Source organism: Cheilinus undulatus, linkage group 1 (assembly GCF_018320785.1).
Source record: "Cheilinus undulatus linkage group 1, ASM1832078v1, whole genome shotgun sequence".
NCBI lineage: Eukaryota > Metazoa > Chordata > Actinopteri > Labriformes > Labridae > Cheilinus > Cheilinus undulatus.
Genome location: NC_054865.1, coordinates 44429650 through 44456119, shown reverse-complemented (window position 1 = coordinate 44456119; position 26470 = coordinate 44429650). Strand labels below are relative to the sequence as shown.

The 26470-nt window shown below is 38.8% G+C and overlaps 3 protein-coding genes, 1 long non-coding RNA gene and 2 other non-coding genes across 7 annotated transcripts in view; 3 read left to right on the top strand and 3 right to left on the bottom strand.

The window, feature by feature from the left end:
- The window catches only part of LOC121508351 (protein TANC1-like), a 60853-nt gene extending 54136 nt beyond the window's left edge, over window positions 1-6717 (bottom strand). Inside the window, exons 1-4 of the mRNA XM_041785146.1 lie at window positions 6628-6717; window positions 6273-6392; window positions 4627-4812; window positions 995-1087 (exon numbers count right to left, since the gene is read on the bottom strand). Of these exons, the coding sequence (XP_041641080.1) occupies window positions 995-1087; window positions 4627-4812; window positions 6273-6348 (355 nt within the window). The 5' untranslated portion in view covers window positions 6349-6392; window positions 6628-6717. The remainder of the gene's footprint in view (window positions 1-994; window positions 1088-4626; window positions 4813-6272; window positions 6393-6627) is intronic.
- A 3317-nt stretch (window positions 6718-10034) lies between these two features.
- LOC121513307 lies at window positions 10035-12930 on the top strand. Its single transcript, XR_005992197.1, has 4 exons — window positions 10035-10176; window positions 11789-11986; window positions 12290-12388; window positions 12726-12930. It is a non-coding gene; the product is annotated as an uncharacterized LOC121513307 (long non-coding RNA).
- LOC121515019 lies at window positions 12067-12202 on the top strand. Its single transcript, XR_005992348.1, has one exon. It is a non-coding gene; the product is annotated as a small nucleolar RNA SNORA31 (small nucleolar RNA).
- On the top strand, window positions 12415-12546 carry LOC121515017. The gene has a single exon (XR_005992346.1). It is a non-coding gene; the product is annotated as a small nucleolar RNA SNORA31 (small nucleolar RNA).
- Window positions 12931-14219: 1289 nt separating the features above from the next.
- On the bottom strand, window positions 14220-21806 carry gtf2f2a (general transcription factor IIF, polypeptide 2a). 2 transcript variants are annotated; one of them, XM_041792942.1, is made up of 9 exons: window positions 21686-21806; window positions 19850-19923; window positions 19599-19623; window positions 19061-19199; window positions 17726-17785; window positions 16969-17050; window positions 16472-16571; window positions 15229-15372; window positions 14220-15058 (listed from the first exon to the last, which is right to left on the bottom strand). In XM_041792942.1, exons 1-9 carry the CDS (start codon window positions 21749-21751, stop codon window positions 14936-14938), a joined length of 813 nt encoding a protein of 270 aa, XP_041648876.1. In that variant the 5' UTR covers window positions 21752-21806; the 3' UTR covers window positions 14220-14935. The 2 variants fall into 2 exon arrangements, with proteins under 2 accessions (XP_041648876.1, XP_041648885.1); XM_041792951.1 differs by lacking the exon at window positions 17726-17785 and having other exon boundaries at window positions 21686-21796.
- An 851-nt stretch (window positions 21807-22657) lies between these two features.
- On the bottom strand, window positions 22658-26193 carry gpalpp1 (GPALPP motifs containing 1). Its single transcript, XM_041788892.1, has 7 exons — window positions 26000-26193; window positions 25758-25872; window positions 25587-25679; window positions 25258-25516; window positions 24685-24849; window positions 24474-24581; window positions 22658-23487 (listed from the first exon to the last, which is right to left on the bottom strand). The coding sequence occupies exons 1-7, from the start codon at window positions 26082-26084 to the stop codon at window positions 23269-23271; spliced, it is 1044 nt and encodes a 347-aa protein (XP_041644826.1). The 5' UTR covers window positions 26085-26193; the 3' UTR covers window positions 22658-23268.
- Window positions 26194-26470: the final 277 nt, after the last annotated feature.

Sequence of the window (26470 nt, the reverse complement as noted above, 5' to 3'; positions counted from 1 at the left end):
TCCCAGTCAAATGCATTCCTCTGTTCTCACGTCTCACCTGTGTAGTGCTATCAGCCAAAGAACATGAATATTGAGTAGGCATATCAACAAGATGACAGGACATCACGGATTGCAGGAACAGCTCACTCCTCCTCACAAACATCTTTGCATTTAGACATCACAGTCATGTCACACTCCCTCCACTGATTCTTCCTCTTTCTATCTCAGGCCCTACTTTTCTTCAACTATATCACTTCATCTTAACCTAAGAGTGTTCAAACACAAGCCTTGAGAGTGTCAAGGTCAATTCTGAGATTCAAGCTCTACAATAGTTGTTCCATAAAGTGCTCCAACTCTTTCCTTTGTCAATAACTCTTTTCACTTCACAGCTTGAAAAAAGCTGCTGAAGACTTGGTGGGTAGAAGGGGTGGATGTGTATTTGCAAGAGGGGGAGGAGAGAAAACTTTGCATTTAGTCAGCAGAGCATTGCGATCCAATCTGGAGTAACATGAGGACACACTGAGTGTCCAGTACTATTCATCAAACCACCTAGCAGTTGCTATTGGAAACGGGAAGCTGAGAGATGCCTGGCAACCGGGATGGAAGAAGCCTCATAAAAATCTGTTAAGCCTAAGGGTAGCCCTTTGGTGGAAAACACAAAGAAAGCTGGTGAAGATGTGAGTGTTTCCTTTAATCTAACCTGTTCCGGGGGAACAACATGCAGGGAACTGAGGGATCAGACTTGTGACAAACTGTGATAAAACAACCCCTATTTCAGTGACAAATTGAGGATTAAACAGGCATGACTGATCTCACAGATATCTGAAAGAAAAAAAACTTAATGCATATCCTTTTCAGATTACATTAAAAAACATCAGCATGCTTACTTTCCCCTATATCTCATCAGTCATTCTCCCCCTTACCTCTACCCCATTCATTCTCAGTCAGCCCGCCTGATCAATACCTGAAAAAACAGACATGATGCTAACACACGCCCACACACTCCCATTCTCACCTCTGTGGTCTGCCTTGCCGCGGCACGAGGCAAAGACAAGAGGTTCTCTCGCATTGGAAGAGCCATCCACATACTCCGGCTGCCTTACCCGTCCTTCGGCCACAGCAGAGAGGGAAAAGGGAGAGCAGGCAGGGTGGGAGGGAGGGAGGGAGGGATTGAGGGTGGAGATAAGGAGGGATATGAAAGAAAGTGAGAGAGAGAGAGAGAGAGAGAGAGGGAGAGATTAAGCCTCCCCAGATGAGATCTGTGGTGCAGAATTTGAATTGTGTCCCATGAGTATAAAGCAGTATGTGCAGAATGCGAGTTATGCATGCAAACAGAACAATATTCACTGTACCGTGGGCGTTTATCTATAATATATTAACACTGCTAATGTGTGTGCGTGTATGTGTGATGGCAGGGACAGCGGTGCACTCATACTGATGCATGTGGGTGTGTCTCAATTTATGCAGCAACATCTGAGGCTTCTTGCAAGCGGAGATTTTTTTTAACACAAGAGATCATTCACAAGGAGGGAAATGTTTGATTCTGCACTCAAGGTTATTTGATGTTTGAATGCTGCATATGGATGGACTCTGAGACACTCTGGGCAGTCTGTCAAACAGCTGGATGTTTGGTTTTGCAAGACAACCAGACATAAGAATGCCTTGATTGCATTCATTTCCACCTGGTGTAAACTGTTGTCATGTTTGTTCAGTGTAGTCAGGGGAAACAAGACGGAGCTGCATGTACTGAAATGTTACATTACCTGTTTCTCAATGGTTGTTCTTGCTGCAGGACGCTGCCACCTAGTGTTTCTTTTAGGATGAAAAGACCCAAAGTAAACATAAAATTTAGTTGCCTAATAGCTGGCAATTATACACCTGACATGATTGCAATGTCCCAGATTTTTCAGTCTTTTTTACAATTTAGAATGACCAATTCTTCCTTCAATACAAATTGAAGTTGGTTGGTTGAGTTACAAAGATGTTTAAGCAGTCTCAAAGTGTTGAAACTCAAAGAATAACATTTGTGCTTGTTGTAAAATGAAGCAAGTTTGGTTTAACTAAACATGTTTTTAATTTTAGGTAGTTTTACAACCTTTTTCACTGTTTTAACATGGATGACACCATTTTTTTACTCCTGGTTTTTATTTTGTTTCATTTAAATGTATTATTGAGTGTTTTGATGTGATTTTATGTTATTTTTCTAATTTGTTTTCATTGTTTTATTCCCCCCCTGTGCAGGCGTGGCTTCTCTTCAGGTACTCCAGCTTCCCCCACCACTTAAGAAATGCTCATTAGGTTAATTGGTGACTCTAAATTGCCCGTAGTTGTGAGTGTGAGTCTGATTGTTTGTCTCTACATGTCAACCCTGCAATTTAACCAGTCCAAGGCGTACCCCGCCTTTTGCCCAATGACAACTGGGATAGGCTCCAGCCTCCCGATACCCCGCATGGGATAAGCTATGTAGAAAATGAATAGATGGATGGATGTTTTATTTCTATTTATCTTGTTTTCGTGTTTTATAATTAGTTCCTGTGAATTTCTGATATCATTTCCTATTCATTCTGGTCTTTTGTGTGTATAAACTGATGGTTGTCATCTGGTCTAGCATCAGGACTCACTCACATCTTTAGGCTGACAAATCATGACCAGTATTTGAAACACAAGCACATTACAGAGGCATGGATTCTCTATAGAAATATAGAGAACACATATGTCATGTATTTTTCATCACATTTACATCATGATTGGCTAAACTGCAGCATAAAATCAAACTTAACACTTCAAAATCATGACTCAATCAGGGCTGCACGGCAGCACAGAGGTTAGCGCTGTTGCCTCACAGCAAGAAGGTTCCTGGTTCAACAAGGAACCCAGCAAGGGCCTCTCTTGGCAGAGTTTGCGTGCTCTCCCCATGCATGTGCGAGTTCTCTCCAGGTATCCCGGCTTCCCACCACTAACCAAAAATATGTGGAAACTTGAACAGGATAAGCGTTGTAGAAAAAGGATGGATGGATCAATCAATCAACAACATCTCTCTCTTCAATCATCCACCTCCAGCCTTTTCTAGTGGATCCAAAGTTCCATCAAACTTATGGTCTTCTCATCTAACACAATGTTGTTGTCCAAAGCATTGCTGTAGCAAGCCTATATGCTGCTCCTGTCACTAAGGTGTCAGCCATCATATTGTCATTTCTCAGTTTAGAATTTTTTTTCATTTACATTTTTTTAAATTCCTCTTGCCAGCATGTATTTTAGAGAATCAGTACATCATTCATGTATCATTATCTTAAATGCACTGACGTTGCATCAGGTCTTATAGGTAGAAGCACACAAGCCTCTCCTTCAGTCTTTATGGTATACATACGCAAATGTTGCATCCAGTCTAAATGGACTAATGACAGATGGCAATGAGCATTAGTTTCCCCTCTTGCTTCCTATTACTCATTAAAAGTAACTTTGCAACATAGACCTAACTTTGTAATTCCTTTAAACACATCTGCAACCCATTGAATAAGCCTCTGCAACCCGTGCTTGGGTCTTTACCCACCAGTTGCATTTTATTACTTAAGTTTGTGAAATGGATTTGTGTGGTACAGCTATCTGTGAAGCTACATGTCCCTTAGGGATAATAAAGATATTCATGATCCATATTTTCACTTTCAGTTGCTCACTGGGTTAACATTACCCTCTTGCTTTTATTCAAAGTTAGAGACTACATACAACAATGGTTCTGTGACATTGCAGCTAAGTTTTGGATTACATGGTCCATTAGCAATCTTGCACAAGATGTGGAAACTGCAAATGCTAAATGCACATAAAAAGTTTTGTTTATCTCTTGCAGCTGCCTTTGTGTGCAAGCATCATACATCAGGCAGTTATGTCTGTGCTTAAGAAATATAACTTGCTCCTAAGAATGATATATTGTAAGTGTAAGTAGGAGACAACTTCTTTCCAGGATTTAAACCAATGAAATGAGAGATGAATGCATGTTTATGGACTGCAGATGTTTTAGTACTGGGTGTAGTTTGCTGAAATTAAGTTAAGCAATATTTTGATCTCTTTGTGTACAAATGACACCTTAAAAAGGGACTGTCATGACAAAGAAGAGTAATGAAGTGTCATGTGACAACAGTTTCATGCATAAATCAAAAGACTGTCCCAATTTAAAGCTATATGAGTGAGTTAAAGACATATGGCACACTTGCACGACAACAACTACAATCAATGGTACATTAGAGGCCTTTTTCTCTTGTGGCGCAGATGGAGGAAAAATATTTTTTTCTCAGGAGAGTATGGGCTTCCTTTGAGCATGACTTTATTGGATATTTGATCAAATAAAGATCTAAACTGATAAACTATCTTATAATCGACCTCTCTAATTGGGGTTCCTTGCCTGAAGTTATCTTGTTCAATCATTTACTCTGACAATCTGTCACATGGTTCTGGGCCCGGGGGGGGCACGGTCTGTATGCTCTTGTATTTGCTGTCACATGCATGGAACAGCTGAACGCACAGAAGCTCTCTCTGCTAATCACCGCAAACTCATGAAAGCTTTCTGCTGTTTCTGCAGCTATTCCCTGAAGCACAGCTTCTTATCATTGTCAGGTCTTGCCTTGTTTTAATTACTACTTCAATTAAACTCACCTGTGAACCTGATGCAGGACTGCGACGGAACAACATCGGATGGGCGTGGGAGTAGAGGGGAGGACGGTAAAGAGATGGACACACCCTTGGTCAGTCGCCTCCTGTTTCCTGGGCTTTCATTGTAACAGCGGATGTGGTCATGAAAGTGTGCAGCACGCCCACCTCCCTCTCTCTGCAAGGTGCCACCTACATAGATGAGATAGAGAGGCACAGGTGTTAAGGGTTAAAGAGGCACATTTTAGAAAGATTTAGTGTCATTGTAAAGGCTGAACTGATTGAACAGAAGTTTGGCTGTGCAGCAGATTTAACATATCGCAGAGAGAGCAGTTTAAAATATGCCTCACATAAGGCTGCGAACATATCTTGTCTTGGAGGCATATTGCAGAGTGAGGTAATGGAAAGTTGGCAATACCAGAACATCTATTTAAAGTAATGGGATCGCACTCAGTAAAGAGGCTATGCTTATAATATTTCATTTTAATATTTAAATCATCTTAATGCCCTCTGTTATTGCAGACATTAAGCCTTATTCTGTGTATTCATAAAAGCATTATGCATTAGAAGTCACTAATCCAAGTGATTACAGAGGCCTCATTGCTGCTGATATTGGCTATACCAGATTGTAGTTCTCCTTGTGGTATAATTCAGCAATCTTCTTCCACCTATTTTAAATGAGTCTGCTGTTATCACCCTAAGCACAACAAGGACTCCCAGGTCCACTACTTAATATTACAATTCAAATCATGTGCTGTTGAATAATTCCTGGAAGCGTACAAAGATCATTGACTCCAAACGTGTTGTGATGAGCTTAGGAGAGGAAGTGGTATCTTTCTTCAGACGATCAGAGCCATCCATGTACTGTAAACATACTATATCATTTTAATGAGAGTGACACACTTCTCCGTCTTCCTCTCTGTTCTTTCTATACCCAGAGCAGCAAATTATAAAATATTAATGGACAACATGGTTGCTCTAATACTGAGCTCTACTTATGTACATCCATCTTCACTGCACAGTCTGAAATAGCCTCAGTAACTGCAGCGAGTAGACAAGTACTACCCTGTGGGAAATACAAACATCTTGGCTTTTATTTCCAATGCAAAATAATGAAGTTGCTCGGCACACTTTACAGTTCAAATTTCAATCACAAAGCAGCAACACCTTTGGTTTAAATAGAGCACAAGTAGGAGTTTATACCAGGTCTGCAGGATTATTCCATTCAGTTGGAGAGGCTCATAAATTCTTGTGAAATTCAGTATGTTTTAGTAGGTCAGGATGTTTTGCCTAACCCACTCTAACTTCTCCTGACACACTTTAAATGCAAGCAGCGGGACACTGTGTGAAGGACAGAACACGCTGATGAATTGGGCTAATTGAAATGGCTCTACTTAAATCACCCAAGAGAAGAGAACCTGAATATTTCCATCAAAATGCAATAGTATGTGCATACAAAATATGATAATGATTTATCTCACATGGTGTATTTTGACAGTAGGGAGTAAAAAGCAGATCATATGATTCAAAGAATGATAGAATACCATTAAAGTAAGCCCAAATAATAAAGAAAAAGGTGCAACCCTTCCTTGAAACAAGGCTAAATGCCACAGTTTTGTTACCATGGATAGGTTCAGTGTTCTGATTCTTACCTTGATGTCTTTGTTTCTTTTTATCTCCTCGTTTTCCTCCTCCATCCCTCTTGTTCCCAAACACTGCCCTGAACATGTTGTAGGGCTGTTGCTTCACTGCTCACTGCTGCCTGTAAAAGTCTTTGCAAAACGTTCGTTTGAATAAGAAACACATTATGTTTTAGGCTACATTTCCCTCACAGTTTGGTCCTAATTCAACAGCTGGAGAAACAGATTTACTTCACTGTATTTGGCGAAAATAATTTCTATTTACTTTTCACAGCCTAAGTATTCCTCACATTTACCAACATTAGCCTATTAGTTCACATAAAGAGGCCACACATTTAAAAAATGAACCTAGTGAACGTCGACTCACCTGTTCTTACGTCTTTGAAGCCTGCATGTCTGCACGTAAATCCGCAGGAAGCTGCTGGTAGACCATTTAAACTCACCGAGACCAATTAAGAAGTGCTGCAGCTCCTCTATCAATGCTGGGAGAAGAGGCAGGCGCGCGCTTTACGCACATGCGTGTTAGCTCCATGCTCCACTTTTGATCCAGATCAGGCATCCATTGATGATGATTCAAAGCTTTAATTGAAGTCTTTTTTCAATTAAATTTAAAGTACGAGTGATCCTGGCTCTCATTTGATTGATCAGTCTTTTGTACCTCCACCACCATCCCACTGAATACCCCGATAACTAGTACTAAATCATTTAAAAAGCCCACATTAAAAGTGACACAAATGAATAAAAACCTTGTTGATTTTTGTGCTCTACACATACTAAATATGATGTGCCATAGGCCTAGTTAATATGGCTGCAAGTGCATGAATAGACTGTAATAGCAATGTACATCATATTCACTGTAATAAGTTCATTATTTTTGACATGTCTATTATATTATTTTCGCTCAGTAGCCCATCTATTCCAGCAGTCTCTACACTCTGCCCTCTTGTGGGCTATTCCAATCAATCCTGCTTTTCTAGACTTCCAAGAGGTGCCACATAAAGAACATGCGTTTGTGGGATGGGCAGCAGAGCTGAGTGTATGGGTTGCACCCATGAAATTTTTTCCATATTTTTTCTGCCAATGCCAAACAGCTTATCCTGCCAATGACTGTTGTTTGATGTAGTTTGGCAAATTGGATGATTGACGTCTGAAGAAACAAGACATAAAAGCAAATCAACAACTTTGAGGAGTCTCAGAGGAATGTGGAAGAACCATACACAGCCTCAATAGCCTGGCACCTCCTCCTCATGCTGGTCAGCCTGGTCACACACTGCTGTGGGATGGCATCCCATTTTTTTAAGCCAGCATTTGTGGCAAGTCAGCCAATGTTGTTGTGTTTGTCACTCTGGCCGCCCAAGCTGATCCCACAAGTGTTCAAGGTGGTTGAGGTCAGGACTGTTGGCAGGCCATTCCATCCTCTCCACTCCCAAATTCTCTGTCTCTGATAATCCTCGCTCCGAGGGGGTGAGCTTTGTCATCTTGGAGGATAGAGTTTGACACTGTTTTTTGAATCTTATTTTGATATTTCTCTGCATTGAGATTGCCTACAATGATGACCAAGCTCATTTTTCCAGTGAGGGAGATGCCGCCCCACACCATCAGACTGCCGCCACCAAAAGATGTTTCGGTGCAGCAATCAGCAAGTGTTCTCCATATCTTCTCCACACTCTGACCCTGCGATGTAACTGCCGTTGGCAGGACCTGGACTCATCGCTGAACATAAAATTCCTCCACATGTTCAGGTTCCAGTGTATATGTTGTCAACACCAGCACAAATGGGCCTGATGGTGAATGGCAGTCATGGCAGGCCCCCTGGCAGCCCCGTGAGACCAGAGATTGGCTGCGTGCAGTCTATTCTGGATTGTCTGGGCAGAGAGTCATCGGCCATATCATCCTGCAAAACATGACTGTAAATCTGTAGTAGACAGCTTATGGTTCCTAAGTGCTGGTAGGGAGAGGAAACGGGCACGTGTATCCCCCTGAGAAATCATACCCTGTGAACCGCTTTGATGCCAGCACAGCCAGGCTGGCTCGCTTTGGCCCTGCTCATGAGCATGGCCATTTGAGCTGGTGACGGAAAAGCAAATCAGCACGGCTTGGTTTGGTTCGGTGTGGCCAAAAGCCGTAGTGGAAAAGTCCCATATGTCAGCACCTGGAGGTGAAAGAAGCTCAAAACAAATCAAGAACAACAGCAAAATCAGTTTGGCATTGGCTGAGAAGATTAGACAAATTTTTCATTGCAACCCACATACTCAGCTCTGCTGCTCAGCCCTGTTCAAAAGGGAAATAAATAGGCTTTCCAACTGTATAAGATTTATTGCCAAGAAGCATTTCTACAACAAGAAATAATCTACCAAACACAAATTTACTTACTTTTTGTACTGTTATAAACTGACATATAGCTTGAGTAAAAAATGGTTTAATGAGGAAGCCATACTTTACAAAAAAATGTGCACTATGCAAACAACGGTATTTGGCCACAGCTTTTAATTATTGAATTTAGGTATTTCAATCAGATCTGTTACCACAGGTGTATAAAATCAAGCAACTAGCCATGCAGTCTCCATTTGCAAACCTTTGTGATATAAAATGGATCGTTTTGAAGAGCTCAGTGGCTTCAAGCATGGCACTGTGATGGTCGCCACCTCTGCAATAAGACGTTAGTGATCTAATTAGACAGTTGAAGCATTTGGAAACAACAGCAATGCAGCCATTAAGTGCAAGACCATGTAAAATAACAGAGCGGGTTCAACAACTGTTAAGGCAAGTGGCATGTAAAAAGTCCCCAAAACTCTTCAGATTCCATGGCTGAAGAGTTCTGAACTCCCACTGGCATTAATGTTAACACAAAAAGTATACGGCAAGAACTTCATGAAAGGGGGCTTCATGGCTGAGCAGCTTCATGCATGCCTCATGTCACCAAGTCCAATACCAAGCATTGGATGGAGTGGTGTAAAGCACATGACACTGAGCTGTAGCAGTGGAACATGTTAGGTGGAATGACAAATCATGCTTCTCTGTGTCCCTGTCGAGATTATTGAGTCTAGGTTTGGTGGACACCAGGATAACGTTACCTGCCTAAGTGCATTGTACCAACTGTGAAGTTTGGTGGAGGAGGGATGATAGTATGTGGCTGTTCTTCAGGGTTTGGATTGGGCCCATTATCTCCAGTGAAGGCCAATCTTAATGCTCCAGCATACCAACACATTTTGGACAATGTTGCTTCCACCTCTGTGGCAATAGTTTGGGGAAAGCTCTATTTTATTTCAGAACGACTGTGCCTCAGTGCACAAAGCAAGGGATTTTAAGACATGTTTGATGAGTTCAGTGAGAACTTGACTGGCCCACACAGAGCCCTGACCTCAACCCCATTGAGCAGCTTTAGGATGAACTGGAACAGAGCTTGGGAGCAAGGCCTTCTTGTCTAACGTCAGTGCCTGACCTAGGACCTCTACAGAATGAATGGACATAAATTCCCATTAAAAAAACACTCCAAATCTTGTGGAAAGCCTTCCATGAAGAGTAGATGCTGTTATAGCTGCAAAAAGGGGGCAACTACATAATGAACTACATGTATTTGAGTACAGTGTAATTACAGTCCCAGTTGGTGTAATGGCCAGCCGGCTGAATTCTTTTGTCAATATAGTGTAAATCCAATGTTTACTGCACTGGAGACCTGAGGCCACCACCAGAGGGCGACAGCATGCCGGTGATTTATTTAGTTTTCTTCAGCCACAAGGGGGCAGAACTGCGCAAAATTCTGTACCCATCTCAAGTATTTAACCCTGTAATACCACTTCACTGGTCTTTTCTCAGGCTGATCTCTCAGTAGAGTCTTTGGAGATGGGTATTCACCTTCGGTGCAACATACAGACCAGCTTCAGTTGTTCAAATATCTCTATCGTCATGCCGAGTTGTAAGTATTGTATCATCACGTCTCGCGCTGTCATGAGTTACAGTAAACCGTTCATGAAACTTTGGAAATTGTTGAAAATTTCTTGGACGTGGACACGTGCAGATTAGCTGGTGTCAGTTTGTGTCTTCATGCCACACGTAGTTTAAAAAATCTAAAACGTTAGTTGCATCATGAAAGCTTTTAAGTTAACGAAATAATCTATCCAACATAACTGAACTAGATAGCCGGAGGGACACATTTTAATCAAATTTTGCTCAACACCGGAAGGGCCTTCGTGCAACCATGCCGCCTAGCTAGCTAACATTGAAGCTAAGGTTTAAAGCAAACGTTGAATGAATACCCGTGTTGCTTTTGAAAGTCAAGCTGAGGAAAAATGAAAATTAGGGTACCAAATTCAAGAGAGGAACAGCTTTGTTTGATTACAAATGGAGGACAGTATATTAGCTTGCACGTGTGGTTACAACTACTTTAGCAATGTTGGCACATATGATTAAGAAATCCAGTTAACATTGTCTTTACGATACGGGAGGTTTCATGTGCTTCACCTTTTTATTATTTCGGGCTAATATAGCAGTTACGTTTTCTGCTGCATTTTTACAGGCTTTACATTAGCGGCTTAGGGTTGTAGTTCTACTTTTTAAGGACATTAAACTATACACGAGGTGAATGCTTTGTATAATTCTGCTTGTTGCTTTGCTGACCTGAAGAGAAACGGAGATTAAAATCAGAAACAGAGCCCCAAACATCAGCCAAGTGTGACTTTTCATTATAAACGGATACACACGTTTGTTGTAGTTTATTTCACGTGAAATCCACAAAAATACTCATTTCCTTCAGACAAATTATCTTAGTACCCAAACTTGAAGGCAGTTTATATTAAGCAGGATTAGTAGAAAACTATGTAGTTGAGAAACAAGTTGACTGTCAGCCTATCATTTAAGTTTAAATTTGCAGACATTGGAAAAAATGTCCTGAAGTTAAGAAAATATTGGCATATTTGAACATTTTTGTAGCTTTTTTTTAGTCAAGAATTACTTAATACTTCAGTAACTAATACTGTTGCAAATGTAACAACTTGCATGTTATCTGCAGCTTTCAAGAGCTTAGATCATTACAAGACTTCCATTTTCTAGTCAGGTGGAGGGGCAGGTTGTACTTCACATCAACAAAGACAATCAGTTGAGTGCTTAGCCTTAGCTAAAAATCATTCAAAAAGTCCCAAAAAATGTAGCGCATCACAAAGCCCAAGTTATGGTGGTCAAAGCGATAACATGTCACTGTTTATTTGGATCACAACAAATGCTTGCATAAGGTCCTCATCAGAGGGTTTGCTAGAATGAATCCATCTCAGATTTATTATAGGAAATGCTCTGATGAAGGCCTTGTGCCAAAATGTAAGCTTTTGTTTGTTATGATGTGAGCCAGATATACTAGAAACATTTTTATTGTTTTGTCCTCCATAACTTGGATTTTTAGATGTGCTACCTTTTAGGAGAATTTCTGTGCTGTATCATTACAATCATCATAGGTGTTATTGAATAGATCATGCTTTGGGATTAAAATAATCAAACTACTGGTTAATTACCCTCTTCTCCTTCCCTTTCTATCATAGCAGATCCTGTGCCATGCAGTGAACATGAGGGTGAGCCAGATGGAGGATGATGGCTGTGTTTGAGCATCACCAGAATGCTGAAGCTCACAGGGATAAAATGTACTGGTGAAACACACCAGTCTGCCATGCTAGTATCATAACCTGAGGAAGAAGCTCCAACCTGAAGGCTGCTGTGTGCTCTGAGTCATGTGAGGAAATGTATGTATCAATGTGGTTTCTTTTGAAAGACTTGTGCTAATGTGTACATGGTAATTACAGCCTTTAAGCCCTCACAGAAACTGCATCTTTGACAGCCTGGGCTCTCTGATGTGAGATATCCTGGGTTTTACTATTTCAGATGCAATATTAAATGTCCCTGCGCTTTCTGCCCGCCTCTTTACCATGGCGTCTCAGATTGAATCAGGGAGGATAAATCAGAACAATGCATGCACTCTTTAACACCTTAACTGCGCCAGTCTGAAAATGTAAAAAATAAAATGTAATGTTTTCTTTTTTGTGCAGTATCAAGGTCCACGGTCTTGATGAAACCAGAGCGAGAGTGTTGCAGCAAGTGACAACAGACACTCATGAACTCTCTTGTTCATAGCCCACACTTTACAGGTGAGCAATTGTAACATTGGCTGTAGTTGCATCCACTGATAGACCTGAAGCAGGTTTCGTTGGCTTTTGGGTTTGCATAGAGATGCTAAAGAAAACATCCTTGCGCTTTCTGACTGCTAAGCTCCATAGCAGCACAGATTGAATTGAGGAATACATATGAAATTATTGGCTCAAAGTATCATATGAAGGTGAATGTTTTCAATTAGACTTAATATAGTAACCAAGAAGCTCATAAAGGCATTACAGAGCTTGAGGAACAACTATCTTTTACAGAATTACCCCTGTAGGGAAACTGGGCTTTTTGGCATCTTCCCTAATGTCTTTCATTTTCTTTCAGGTGATCAGCCATACACAGCACCTGATGAAGATGGGACTTTTCCTTTCTTTAGCCAAAAGTTTTTCCTCATTAATTTGCACCATAAAGATCAGTTGCTTTAGTGTTTGTAAAGTAATGTATCAGGTAATATAAATCTTACGCTGTGCATGCAGTGAGTCAAATTGATATGTCATCTTGAATTAAAAAAAGTCTTCATTCCACTGAAGCATGCATTTATTAATTTGCTTGGGATGCATTTGTCTCTTACTCCAGATATTTCTTCTTGCATTGTACATAAGATAGACCCAAAGGAGGGAGAGGGTTATGAGCTTGAGAAAAACATGTGCAGGTCTGTTATTTTGCCTTTCACATAAGTCATGATGCTGTAGATTTGTGTGATGTTGCTGATGCAAGATGTATATCAGTAGCATAAGCAATTTTATAAAAATTGATCAAAAACGGGGTGTCCAGGGGTCTCAATATAAGGTTGATAAATCAATTCAGCAAAAAAATTGAGGCTTTTAAAAGCACAGCCCCCTGGTTTGGTTGGCCCTCCCGACTTGGAAGAAAGAGACCAATATAAACTTGTCTTAAAGGGGTAAAATATGTGACCTTTAATCACTAGATATTTTTTGAAACCACCAGATTTGACCTGAATTCTTCCCAGACATATGAAGATTAATTTTTTAAAATGAGTATGATTAAATTGATGTGATATGGCTGTCAAGCTGTAAACGGAAAAATGATCAGACACACCAATGCTTTAGAGTCCGAATTAGTGATAATATAGCAAGTGCCCTGAAATTGTCAATTATAAAATGTTTTCTTAATACCTAATTTTAAGCTTTCCATTTTAAAGTTTTGAAGGTAGTGCTTGTAAATAGATACTTCCAGAGTTTAGGATAGCAACTTTTAGGCTTCTTAAATAAAAAATAAGACCTTTCATTCAGCTGCCTTTAGGTTTCTGGTTCTTCTTATTTCATTGTCTATTCTCAAAATTCTCAAAGAAGCTTAATTTCCAAACTACAACAAAAAAATACCAATTACCAGGGTCTTCTTTTGATCACATAATTGTCTTACTATCACCGCAAAACCTATATGCAACTGTTTCGTTACTGTAAGTGATTAGAAACTAAAGCTGCGATAGGTCTTAAAATGTACAAAGAGGGTCTTTAAAAAGGTCTTAAAAAGTGTTCAATGCAATGTCATTTGCCTGTACCCTATGATCTGGCTCTGGCAAATGAGGAAGATGGATGAATGTCAGATTTTCTGAAAAATAAACACCATTTGTACCAGTGTTTACATACAATTCAAGTTTTTCGCCAGGTATGAACATAGAATTAAACTACCTAAATTTAACAGTGAGGCCACAAAAAATGCTCAGAAGAGTTCAGAACAGTCATGAGCAGAAGGAAATGGGGAGTGATGCAGGCTGGTGGATTCTGGATTTTGCTGCTATGGTGCTTTGTGATGAATGTCATGTTTGGAATTTCAGGCATGTGTTTGACTCAAATATGAACTATTTTTTCTAGTGAAAACATTTATTTATTATACATACATCAAATAATAAAAGTTAAAAATGTCAAGAACCTTGAAGCATAATTTCCGAAAAAATGTCACAGATTGAATTTTGTCAACACAAGTTCAGGCTAAAATAATCTTCAAAAGTTGTCATTCTGAAACTTGCTAGGTTGGGTCTTTAAAAAAACACAAGAGTCATTTTACAAAAAAAGGAAATTATCAAAAAATGTCCAGGGAAAAAGTTCTGTAGCACATTATTTTAGAGAGCGATTCTAACCTACCTGAGGTTTATCTTTGAAAAATGAAACCCATAATTACTTCTTAGTCCTTAGAAACTGCTAAAAACAACAGTGCATCTTCAGCTTTGAACAATGCCAAGTCTGTCTCTTATAAACGGCACACCTAATTCAAATACTCTCTTTTACCTTGAGATTCTGCTAGAGCTGTTACAGAGAGCACATCTGGAAGAAACGGTGCACACAAGCATTAAACCTCATATTGTCTCCTAATGCAGATTCTTCTTGTTTCCTTCATAATGACAACAGTATATAACAACTTCTATTTGTAAAACTGGACCTCTGCTTGACCTTGTCATTCAGTGTTTGATCTGATGTAAAGAAATCAGGTCAGTCCTCCAAGGTCCAACCAAGGCCTGATCTGGGAGTTACACCCATATAAAGATGATGTGCCAGCATGGCAAGGTTTGGAAACTATTCATCAGTCTTTTCCTCTCCTTGGTAATGTCGGTATTCTGGCTTGAGCTCCCAGGTATTCTTGTGTGTTCCCTTCACATTGTAGATGCCGATATCACGCAAGATTTCTTTCAAGTAAATCTGGGAGGAGAAATAGACCATAAATGGTTAAAAACATATTTTTTTCCTCATTTTTATGTGCCTGCAAGGCTACAATGACAACGTGTTCATCAAGAAAAAGCTTTACTCGTGGTGATTAAAAGCAAACTTAAGTCAGAAACGAGAGCCCTTATTTTGCCCTCTAGTCTTACCACAGGCTGTTTGGTGATGTCCACCAGGTCTTTGATGTTGTAGTACTGATGTTTCTCAAAAGCAGAAAACAACATGTCCAACACCTGCTGTTTGTCAGCTCTGGCTCTCTTGCCCTCCTCTTTCTTTTTCCTCTCATACTCCAGCTGTAGCAGAAAGTAAACACAAAGGTCAGATATCATATTGGTATGGGCTTATCTTCACAGGTTCTTGGCTTGCTTTAGGTTCTATTTCACGCTTGTGTTATTGGTGTTTAAATCCTTGAATAGACTGCACCCTTCCAATATAACTGACCTCTTGAGCTCTAATGCAACCTTGAGTCCTCTTAGATCCTCCATCAGTACATCTCTCTGTTGCCTCTGTCAAGTCTGGCCTCAATACATACTTTTACATACAAGAGTTTGAATACCCCTTTTCTGAGTTGGTGGTTTGTTCTATGCATTTTCTATTCTTGTTTCTATCTCTCATTCCTTAACATTACTTTGGTTGTTGTATGATGCTCTAGCTTTTGTTGCTTTTAAATGTCCTTTTTATACAACAATCACTTGAGATACATTGATTATTATTATTAATGTCATTATATTATTATTATTATAACTACTATATTTATCTCATATTTTAAAATTAATTTAAAAACAGTTTAATAGTATTACAGTGATAATATCTCTGGCATCTTATTTTCAAAAAGTCTAGAATTTATTTTTTAACAAGGGGAAATGGTTAAACTTTTTGTTATTAGTAGGCACAGACGAATATATAATCCTTGCGCTGCACCTGGTCTGTCTTTTACTCGTCAGTGTGAAAACCTCAGTATGAGCACATAAATTTCGAGTTCTGGTTGTGCACCACAGCGCACTTGGAGGCGGGGATGGCTTGCTTTGGCCCTGCTCCGGAGCAGGACCAATTTTTATTCAATTAACATCCTGAAGAAAACGGTTTTCACTCTGACATAAGAGAGTTTTTTGGACTTTTTTGTCAAAAAAAGCTAAATTATATTGACTATGGTTGATTTATAAATCAATAAAAGGGTAAAACATCCAAGGGATGAATACTTTTTTACGGACATTGTTTCAGTGGAAAGCAAACAAAAACATGTTTAGTCACTTAAAAAAACAGCAAAATTCTTACCCAGTTCTAAATGTATGAGTAATCGCAATGGTATGCACTGTTTACATTTTTGATGGAACATGAATAAAAGAGTGATTAGATGAAAAATGAATTCCTATAACAGACTATATTTCTTACATTGTATGTGTGGTTGGCCACAGGTTTGTAGTTGTTTGTGACGGGACTCTGCAGTTGTTTTGACAGCCTGGCTGGCTTTGAGGACTCTTCGATTTGTAGCCTGTAAGATGACAAGAAACATTTTACTTTCAGTAGAATACTTCCGATTTTTAAGGTAACCTCTGAGATGGGAAAAAAATAAACATCTGTGTGATGAAATGTACATAAATTTGAACCTTAGAATAATTCAAAATGTAAAAACATTTATGATTGGATTTATAATTACACAAGCTTGCCATAAAAAAGATCACAAGGACATCTGACATGACTAAGACTTAACATGATTCACTGACAGAACTAACATCAGGATTTCCACATACAGTTCAAAGAATGAACTGCTGGGTTATGCTGGATATGACAGCACAACAGACTGCAGTCATGCATACATAAACTGTAAATCAAATACAAGGGTAGGTTCTCGACACAACTTGTCATCTAACTATATTACAATATCTCACCTCTTTAGCCTCATGTAGCTTTCACTAACAGCAGGTCTGCATTCCGCTCTCTGCACCACCACTCCCTCCAAGGCTATTTTATCTATAAAAGAAGAGTTAAAGAAAACCTCAGTTTACGACCATATATACAAATGCATCTTTAGTACATATTATTTTCAAAGGGAAGGAGAGGCGCGTGTCAGAGAGAAGGGATAGAGAATAATACAAATGGATGTTTGAAATAAAAAAACACTTGAGCCACCAAGTTTGACAATGCTAGTGAATCTGGTTCAGCCCAGGCTTTCTCCTAAAGTTAAAAAGAAAATGTTATATTATTCAAGGGTCCATGTTGAAGCTCCTTATTACATTTGCTTTGACCACTTGGGGGATCTAAACTTGAAGTAGGATCCATAACTTAACTCCACATAAATCAACACAAAATCATGACCAAACTCACTAGTATTACAACCATCACAATGACTAGCTGGATATCTGCACACGTTTATTGTCGAGTATTACTGCATGCTCTCATTCTTATCACTGATTCAAAGGGAACAGTCTGTGCAGAAGCCCACTTGAAATGTGCTCAAAAGCTAGAGGAAGCATACCTGACACTTCAGGTAGAAACTGGAGGTCTTCATGAAGAAAATACATCTACTGCCTTGGGATCAATACATGCGTATTGTCATGCATGTATTAGGGCTACTACTGTGACCCTATGAACAACCATTCACCAAAAAAATAGACACTCAGTATGCCTGATTCCTATTGGACTCACCTGGACCTCCCCCTGCCCCCGAACCTGAGCTGCTGCCATCAGATCTTTCTTCTGACTGGCCTACAGGGAGGGAGGGAGGGATGGTAAAGATGAAAATACAGTGGGAATGGGAGGAGGGGATCGAACAGTAAGAGCCACACCCAGGGTTTAGTTGCACACCAAAACGTTGATCGTCACACAGAGCATCTCGGCGAAATCTCTGACGGGTACACACGCGTGCGCATGAGCAAAGCAAGCATGCCCTTACAACGAAAAAGCAGATACCCTGGCCGATCACAAATACACTTTCACATCAGGGCTGCACAAATAAAGAACAAAACTGAATATATTTTTTAAAAGGAAAACTTATTTTCACAATTTCACCAATAAAGTGTTAAACATCCTTTAATTTACAGTGTTTACAGTTATAATAATTAACATTTTCTTTATTTCTTCTCAATTTGCTGATTTAAAAGAAAATGTTTTTCCTTGGTAGCTGCTTACTTCACAAGAAATTGTCCTTACATCCATCTGTTAACTCTACAGCATATCTGTTTAGGGTCACTGAGTCAAGTAATTGCACTTTTAAAAATTTAAATGATTAAAAAAATATGTTTAATTATTGATAACATTTCAGCTGTGCAGCCCTAAAAAAAACACACACAAATGCTTCACCAACACAAGCATAAGCTCACTAGCACCCATAGCGACAAAACAGTACATTCAGAGGGCAGACGAAGGTAGTAAAATTCGAACCAAACCAAAGAAACACATGCACAAATTAAATCAACTCCAAACCCAACAGTGATTTGAGTTGATTCCAGTCTACTCTATGTTAATATATTAGGGCCATTGTGCCTGATCAGACACCAGATCTACTGAGGTGATTGGCAAAGACAGGAAAGGTCAAACCAAATACAAGTTAACTGACAGAGGATCCAACACTGAGGCTTAAGTCTTGTACACAGAGAGACAGAAACTCAAATTAGATTGAATGAAGACATTTTCAAAAGAACAGCTTCTTCTGTTTCCCAGTGAGTGTTCACTTATCCCACAGGAGTACATCTCCTTTACAAGTACTCTGCCAGGAATGTGGACAGTCTCACACTGGTGAAAATTCACAACACAGAGACAAGCAGGCGAGGGAAAGACTTTGCATTAAGACAGCAGACTGTACAAAGGGTAGCAGGATGTGCAGCTCCACCACCTAATCACACAAAACGTACCTTTGGGTTTAGTTTTAAACTTCATATGACAAAAAACTAACAACACAGTTAATGGATTTTTGGCAGAATCTTGTCTTATAGAAGGGGCATTTAAGCCCGTTTTTCCTGACGAATGGAATATAAAACTCACCCGATGAACTTTCGGTGAAGACGGCGAGCGTCTGACCGCCGACTGACTGCATGGTGAATGGGTGCTCACGAGGTGCAGACACCGTCTTATCTTCTATGCCTTCAATCGCTGTCAGTTCCTCATTCAAAGTGAATGACACCTACAAAAAGAATACCAGCCACAAATAAGCTAAACAAAAACTTTGCTTCCTTTTGACAAAACTGCTGTTACCCTGTTCTCAGTATAGTGTTATAACATGAATTAGATTGGTTGATGGCTGATGTTTCATAAACTCACAGAGCTGGCACATTGGCCAGATTTCACGTCTTTCATCAGGCAGCTCCATCGTGCAAAGCTCCCATGCAATGGATATGAGAAAAATTCTATCTGGCCTTTCAGATTAGATGTTTGTAAATGGATGTTAAACTGATGAATGAATGCATGCATTTGACCAAACTCAGGCTATTTTCACTCTCACTATAGCTATTTACCCCTGCTTTTGACCAAAATGTGATAATGAGATTCAAAGATACTGAGTGAAATTAATTTCATAACATACCTCTGCTTTCCCAAGGTTTCCTTTCCTTGGAGACAAAAGTGATAAGTCAGGATGCATGGATTGGAAAGGGCAATACTGTTTAATTCATTACAATTCATTTAAAATGCATATAAACCACAACAAACACTGCCTTCATAACTTGTCTATTTCAACCAAAAAAGCTCATACTTAAATATCATGGGATTTTTTTTTGCACTTTTCCTTTGCACAGCAATACATATTAGTAACAAAATCTCCAATGCTTCACATACTTGCAGATGCGGAGTTTCCCGACCTCTCCTCTTCCTGATGCTTTTGCCCATTGCTGAGAAAGATATTTGGGCACCTGCAGAAAGGAACAAGGATATGAAGGATGCTTTTTTACCTTCAAAAAGATTCTTCAGGTACTGATATTCATTAAAGGAGTTATCCTTTTTGAGTGTGGAATTATTCATTCCCAGGTGAGAAGTTCTAACATCAATCTGGAGCAGAATTTAAATACACTGTAAAGACTAGACTGTAACCAGAGGTGAAAGAGTACTGGACTATTGCACTCAAGTAAAAGTCAGTAAATTGGTTAAAATTTACTTAAGTAAAAATACAGGACTATAAACTTACTCAAGTAAAAGAAAAAAAGTTTCTCATACAGTAAGTACTGAATAAATACTATGGCTGGGCAACTAATCAATTTAGATTACATTCTAATACGGCTAACAGCATTTTTCGAACTGCAGACACTGCATTATTTCCTTAACCTGAAATGTGCATCAAAAATCAGTTAAATGCAGTTTTGCAGCAGAAGTGTTAAGCTCTACACATCATGCAAGCATTCAAGTATCAATTTTTGAGAATGGGTTGCAAAAATTCTACTTTCCATAATGTTGTATACATTTTTCTTATTAAAAATGAGAATGACATTAAAATGATCACTCCCCAAAATCCAGCAATTAATTCTGAATTAGTCAAAATAGTCGCATTTGGATATTTTTAAAACTGTTCAGCCCGTCTTGTTACTATCTGTCAAACTGATATTTATGCCACACTTCTTGGGTAGTGTTTTATGTTGTCATGATGACTGCTTACAAGGACAGTAAAATATAATCTTCCCTTAGTGACAATAACAACGTGAGAATATGGATCTCTAACCAGGTAGTTCAAGGAAACTTTATAATAAAGTTAATTAAAACAGCTGTTGTAAGTTTTAATGTGGAATCATTCTCTCTTTACAGTGCCCTCAGAAAGTATTAAGACCCCTTCACTTTTTAAGTTCTGTTATGTTGCAGCCTGGTGCTACAGTCCAAAAAACATTGTAATTCTCATTAATCTAAACTCAGTACCCCATAATGAAGAAGAAAAAAAAAATTTTTTTAGAAACATCTACAAACTCATTCTCTCGCTCTTTGCTATTGTGTCATCAACAGAGGTGTAAAAAGATCAAGAGGATTGTACTCAAGTAAAAGTACAGCTACTATGGTTAAAACCTGCATTAGTAGACCAAAACTACTGATTACAAAATGTACTAAAAAAGTACAAGTACCTCAAAATAATACTCAAACACAGTCATTTGAATAAATGTAATAAGTTACTTCCCCCCCCCCCTGGCTATTTAAAGCTCTAAAAACAAACTTCTGTAACTAATAATATTGCAAATATCCACGAAAACAAAGCGTCGAATGCACAAGAAAATGTAAATTCATACCGGTTATTTAGCAGCTGTGTTGTTTTATGACTAAAGGCAGGCTCTATTTGATTTCTAGACTAAAATTTATCAAAAGTGCATCTATTTTTAGACTCTATCTGCTTAAAGCTTTCAATGATGTTACCTTTCCACGTTTTGGTGGTGCTGTCAATATAGTTCCACCTGACTAATATACAACGTTTCACTTCACCTAAAAATAACCATGACAAGTAGTACTGACAATCAAAACTTAGGGTGCTTTGGATAGCAGCTAGCAAGTGAGCTTAGCCATCGTGAGCTTCGTCGAACAGTCTCATTGTAGCTTCAGAAGCTAAGCCACAATAGCGTTAGCCCTGGCTATATTTATTTTTTTCTAAACTGTTAAATCGTTCACTGACGAGGAATTTGCATAAAAGACATCTGCGCTCACCTTTACGAGCCACACGCCCGTGTTCTGTTTAGCGCCAGTTAAATCCACTTCTCCTTTCTCTGACATTTTTTAGAATTAAAAATTCGGATAGCTTACAATGCGACTGCTACACGCATGCGTAATGGAAACATACAGTACGGAATCTCCGATAGTCCAAAATCTATGGTTGATTCTCGAAAGACACTCAACCCTGCTAAACCACGGAGCCAAGCTGTCTAAAAATCCTTTAAAAACCCTTTAAATAGGCAATTAAGATAATTTTTCGGGATAAAAACTTAGCTTAAGCCATCACTTTTTATCCCCATTGCTAAGTCTGTCAGATACTCGTCAACAGAATCAGATGATGACTTCATTTTACAAAATATGCATTTCCTCTCATTTTATTCCGCTTATTTGATAATATACCAGTTAATCTTTATGCAATAATACGTAATTTTATCAAATATCTATTTAATATGGTTGATACTAAGAAAGTATATAAGTTAGAAAATGCTAAAATTCAGCAGAGAAGATATTACAAAAAAATAAATAAATGAAAAAAAAAGCAATTACCAGATATAATTTCTGAATACCTATATAAGATAACTGAATTTTGACATTCATCTTTTGCTAATTAAATAAAAATTACAAACATATTAGTATGTCTGGCAGAGTTGACAAAAATCAAGATATTGACAAAAAAAGTCAAGTTCAGAACATATTTGTCCCTTTTCTCAAGAATCAGTTACATATATCCTGCATGCTCTTCCTTGCATCTGACCGAAATGTACAGGAAAGAAAACTGACTTGCAAAGGATCAGTTTTGAGGTCACAACTTTCCTTTTTTAAGGTTCTCTGGGGAATCATTTCTCCAAGCAAGACTTAAAAGAGCCACAAGTCGACACCAAAGAGTCAACATGTGGATCAATAGCAACACGTTGAGTATCACTGTGATAAGGCACGTGGAAAAGAAGTACACATGTGAAGGTTGAAATATATAGGTTTAATCTACGTAAAGAAATTGTAAAAGTTATCACACAATTTACGTAAGACAAAGAGGTGGAGACTGTATAAACATACACTTTGCAGACATCTGTACAAAAAAGCATTTTAATTACTCATTGTGAGTCAAATTCAAAAAATAATGGGGCTAAATGAAAAAGAACAGTCTAAATTTTACAGGCCTGTGAAATCTTTATCAAAAATTGTAACATTAAAGGGAGATGATCTAATGCAGCACTAAAGCCAGTAAGTCAGAATTCACATTTCTATATTCTTTAAGCACACATACCATAATTATTATTTTTCCAAAACTACTTATCCTCTGTAAAGGTTCATATAGTGGCTTTGTTATGTATAGTGAATGGTAATGTTAATTTGTATATGTTTGAACATTATCAAACACTGAATAATCCCTACACACTTGATAACCAAGACATGAAATAAATTCAGTCAAAGTGAAAGAGCATAACCCAACTGAATTTAACATCTGATATTCTATGACTCAAAAGACACCAAGATAAACAACTTTTAATAATTCCCTCCACAAGAAGATATTACATTAGTTTCCTGTTCCATCAGGCTGTTAATGTATGAACAGTTTCTCACAAAAACATTCGATCCTTGCTGTGGGAGAAACGTGTGTTTAGTTCCTGAGATTTCTTAATCAGGCGCTGCTTCTGTGCATCATCAAAGCGATTCACTTGCAGGTCGTTATCCCTGTCAAATGGCCTCCTTTCCACTGGTTTGTCAGCCTTCTCTTTTGCTTTTTCCTTCATTGTTTTGGAGTGCATACTCATCAGAGACTCAGCGCGTTTAGACTCCTGACAATAGGAAGTTGGTGTGAGTTAAAAGAGGACACTTCAATAATCTGTATCAGGTCTTCAATGAATTATATACACAGAAAAGGACAAAATTATTAGCTCCGCTAGGAAAATTTCTGTTGTTTTATGTATGATAAAGGGCTGTTAAGCAGAGAAAGGTCTTTTTTTAACACAGCTTTTCCAAACATTCTAGGTTTATTTTGGATGTTCACGGTACTTTGCAAGCGGAAAAAAAATCATTTCACCAAAAAAACAAACAAACAAAAAAACACTACCAGGGTCTAAATAATTAGCCCCTTGATGCTAATGGTAAGTTGTACCTCCTTTTTGCTGGATAATAGCCTGCAGTCATTTGTTGTAGTTTTCAACAAGTCTCAGACTCCTCTCCTGAGGAATCCCAACCCATTCTTCTTTGGCCAATCTCTCAAGCTCCTACAGATTTGATGGTCTTCTGGCATGGACCTTGGTCTTCAGTTTACCCCACAGATTTTCAATGGGATTCAAGTCAGGGCTTTTTTCTGGTCACGTATTAATGTTAAGGTAGTTCTTCATCAGGAGTGAGTTATGTTATGGGTAGCTGTCGTGTTGGAAGACAAAGCGACAACCCAGACCCAGTTTTACTCCTGACTGCTTGAGGTTTTCTTTCAGAATCTTCACATATCCTTCTTTCTTCATGATTCCTTCCATTCCTGTGCAGGGCTCTAAGATCGTCTTCTCTGAGACTACAATTTCCAAAAAAAAGTCTAAAAATTTCAACCCTGGTAGTTTTGTGATACATTTTAATTTCTGTGTGCAAATTAAAATAATGTTATCATCCAAAATAAAACTAGGATTTTTGGAAAAGCTGTGTTAACAATTCCTTGCTTTGTTTAACAGCATTTAGGAAATACTTGGGGAAAACTGAAATTTTCCTGTGGGGGCGAATAATTATAACCTCATCTGCATGGGCATTTAGGAAACAAATAAAATAAGGTAACTCATCTTACATTATATTTAGAAACTTTTTCAGCCATGTCCAAGTCTTTCTTGGAGAGTTTTGGTTTGTCGTCTTCAGCCTGTTCCGGTTGACCCTTTTCCTTTCGTTCAAGGCGTTCCTACAGATTAAAAACCAAATATACAACGATATACATTCAAAAATACTTAGATTTGATTAAAAAACATTTAATTGATAAGTGAAAAGAGAAGTTGTATATCTACCCTAGCTTTGCGCTCCCTGTCTGCTGGTGTATCTGTCCAAATGGAGCGATCTTTGTTCTCTGGACCTGATCTCTTCTTGAAGGTTCGAGCACCCAAGCCAATGTGCTGCAGTTCAGGAGGGAGTTCTGTCATCCATGATTCTCTAGCTAGCACTTCAGGGGCGTCCTGAACAAACAGAAATATTACACATAGAAGAAATCAAAAAGCAGAAGAAGACAATGAAAAGATGCCAGAGAGGAATGGAGCAATTCAGTCTGCTTTGACTAATTAAAGGCCTTTCATTGTTATTTTTCCTATTGAAAATTCAACCAGTAATCACTTTTTAAAAGATATATTTGGGGCTTTTTATGCCTTTATTTTAGAGAGCAGGATGGTGGACAGAGTCTGAAACAGGGATGAGAGAGTTGGGTAGAGACAAGCAGGAAAGGGGCCACAGGCTGGACTTGAACCCAGGACCTCCACATGCATGGGTCACAACCTAACCGCTAGGCCATCTGCACCCCAGTAATCAATTAACTTGGAACTGTGCAGATCAAACTCATGAGAACTCAGCTTTTTAAAAATATGACTCACATCTCCTTTCAGCTTGTCCTTCATCCTTTGTGCTCTGCGCTCAAAATCCAGTGCCACAGAGTCTTGCACAGGTCCTTTAGATGGCATGGGCCCAATAACATCTTCATCCTCTCCTTCGCTGCTGGAGGACTCAGCCCTGTAGCCTGGTGGAAGGGCTGGCCCCTGGATATCCTCTCCATCTTGACCATTATCATCATCATCATCATCATATGCTGCTCTGCGAAACCCAGGAGGTAAAGCGGGTCCCAGCACTGGTGGCCTAGAGGAACACTATAAGGTTATGGTTTGCATAATTAACCTTTAAATTTCTGTAAAATTAATCTGTTCACCTTTCTGGTGAGCTAAGTTGTTTCTTAAATCCTGGTGGCAGTGCTGGTCCGAAGAAACCATCATCTTCTTCTTGTGAATTTGTTTTCTTCAACCTGCTCCAAATCAAAATGCTACCTTCATGCTTGTTGTCAAAGATATAAAAACAACTCACTGTTTACTGTTGAACCTACCCTTCTGAGGTAGTGTGGTGTGTTTTTGCTCTTTTGACCGACACCTTCCCCTCCTCATCCGATGAGCTGGAAGGTCCTCCTCGTTTATAGCCGGGAGGCAAAGCAGGGCCAACGACTAACAAAAGGTGACACAAAGAAAACAACAGGGAAAACATATTTCATATGTTGTCTATGGTTAACTATAATCTTTTTAGATAGGGTGGCAGAAAGACTCTTAATGGAATATAATTTATCTTACTTACATTCTCCATCGTCAGAGTCTCCATCGCTCTCCTCATTTCTGAACATCGGGGGTAAAGCAGGTCCTATGAGTTTATCGGACGACATATTTGAAATTAATGTTTTACTTAATTATAAGTAATTTAGTTCTAATACATTTCTATTTGGATGAGAAAAAGGAACTTATAGCCAGTGAAACCTCACTGAACGAATTTGCCCTTTGACACAGGAAGTAAACAGTAAGAAGCTGATGTTTTTGTCAAGTTACCTAAAGATACACGAAAGGTAACGCTAAACCGGAAATTTCTAATGAATGGTATTTAAAAAACAAAATTTTTTTAACCCCCCCCCCCATTGATAAGGTTTTATAAGGACACTTGGCACATTTCCATAACATTAATTTTTCAACAGAGCAACATTCAGACTGACCTTTTTCCCCTCATGGTGGATGTCAAAGATTTTATTCTGAAGGATGCAACCGGAAGTTTTGCTTC

Coding starts and splice junctions, on each gene's coding strand:
- gpalpp1 (XM_041788892.1), bottom strand. CDS start 26,084: ATGTCGTCCGATAAACTCATAGGACCTGCTTTACCCCCGATGTTCAGA. Junction 25,517..25,586: donor CAACTTAGCTCACCAGAAAG/GTGAACAGATTA, acceptor GTGTTCCTCTAG/GCCACCAGTGCTGGGACCCG. Junction 24,850..25,257: donor AGGACAAGCTGAAAGGAGAT/GTGAGTCATATT, acceptor CTGTTTGTTCAG/GACGCCCCTGAAGTGCTAGC.
- gtf2f2a (XM_041792942.1), bottom strand. CDS start 21,751: ATGTCAGAGAAAGGAGAAGTGGATTTAACTGGCGCTAAACAGAACACG. Junction 19,924..21,685: donor CGGGCGTGTGGCTCGTAAAG/GTGAGCGCAGAT, acceptor TCCTTTCTGCAG/GTGCCCAAATATCTTTCTCA. Junction 17,786..19,060: donor CTTCACCGAAAGTTCATCGG/GTGAGTTTTATA, acceptor CCCTCCCTGTAG/GCCAGTCAGAAGAAAGATCT.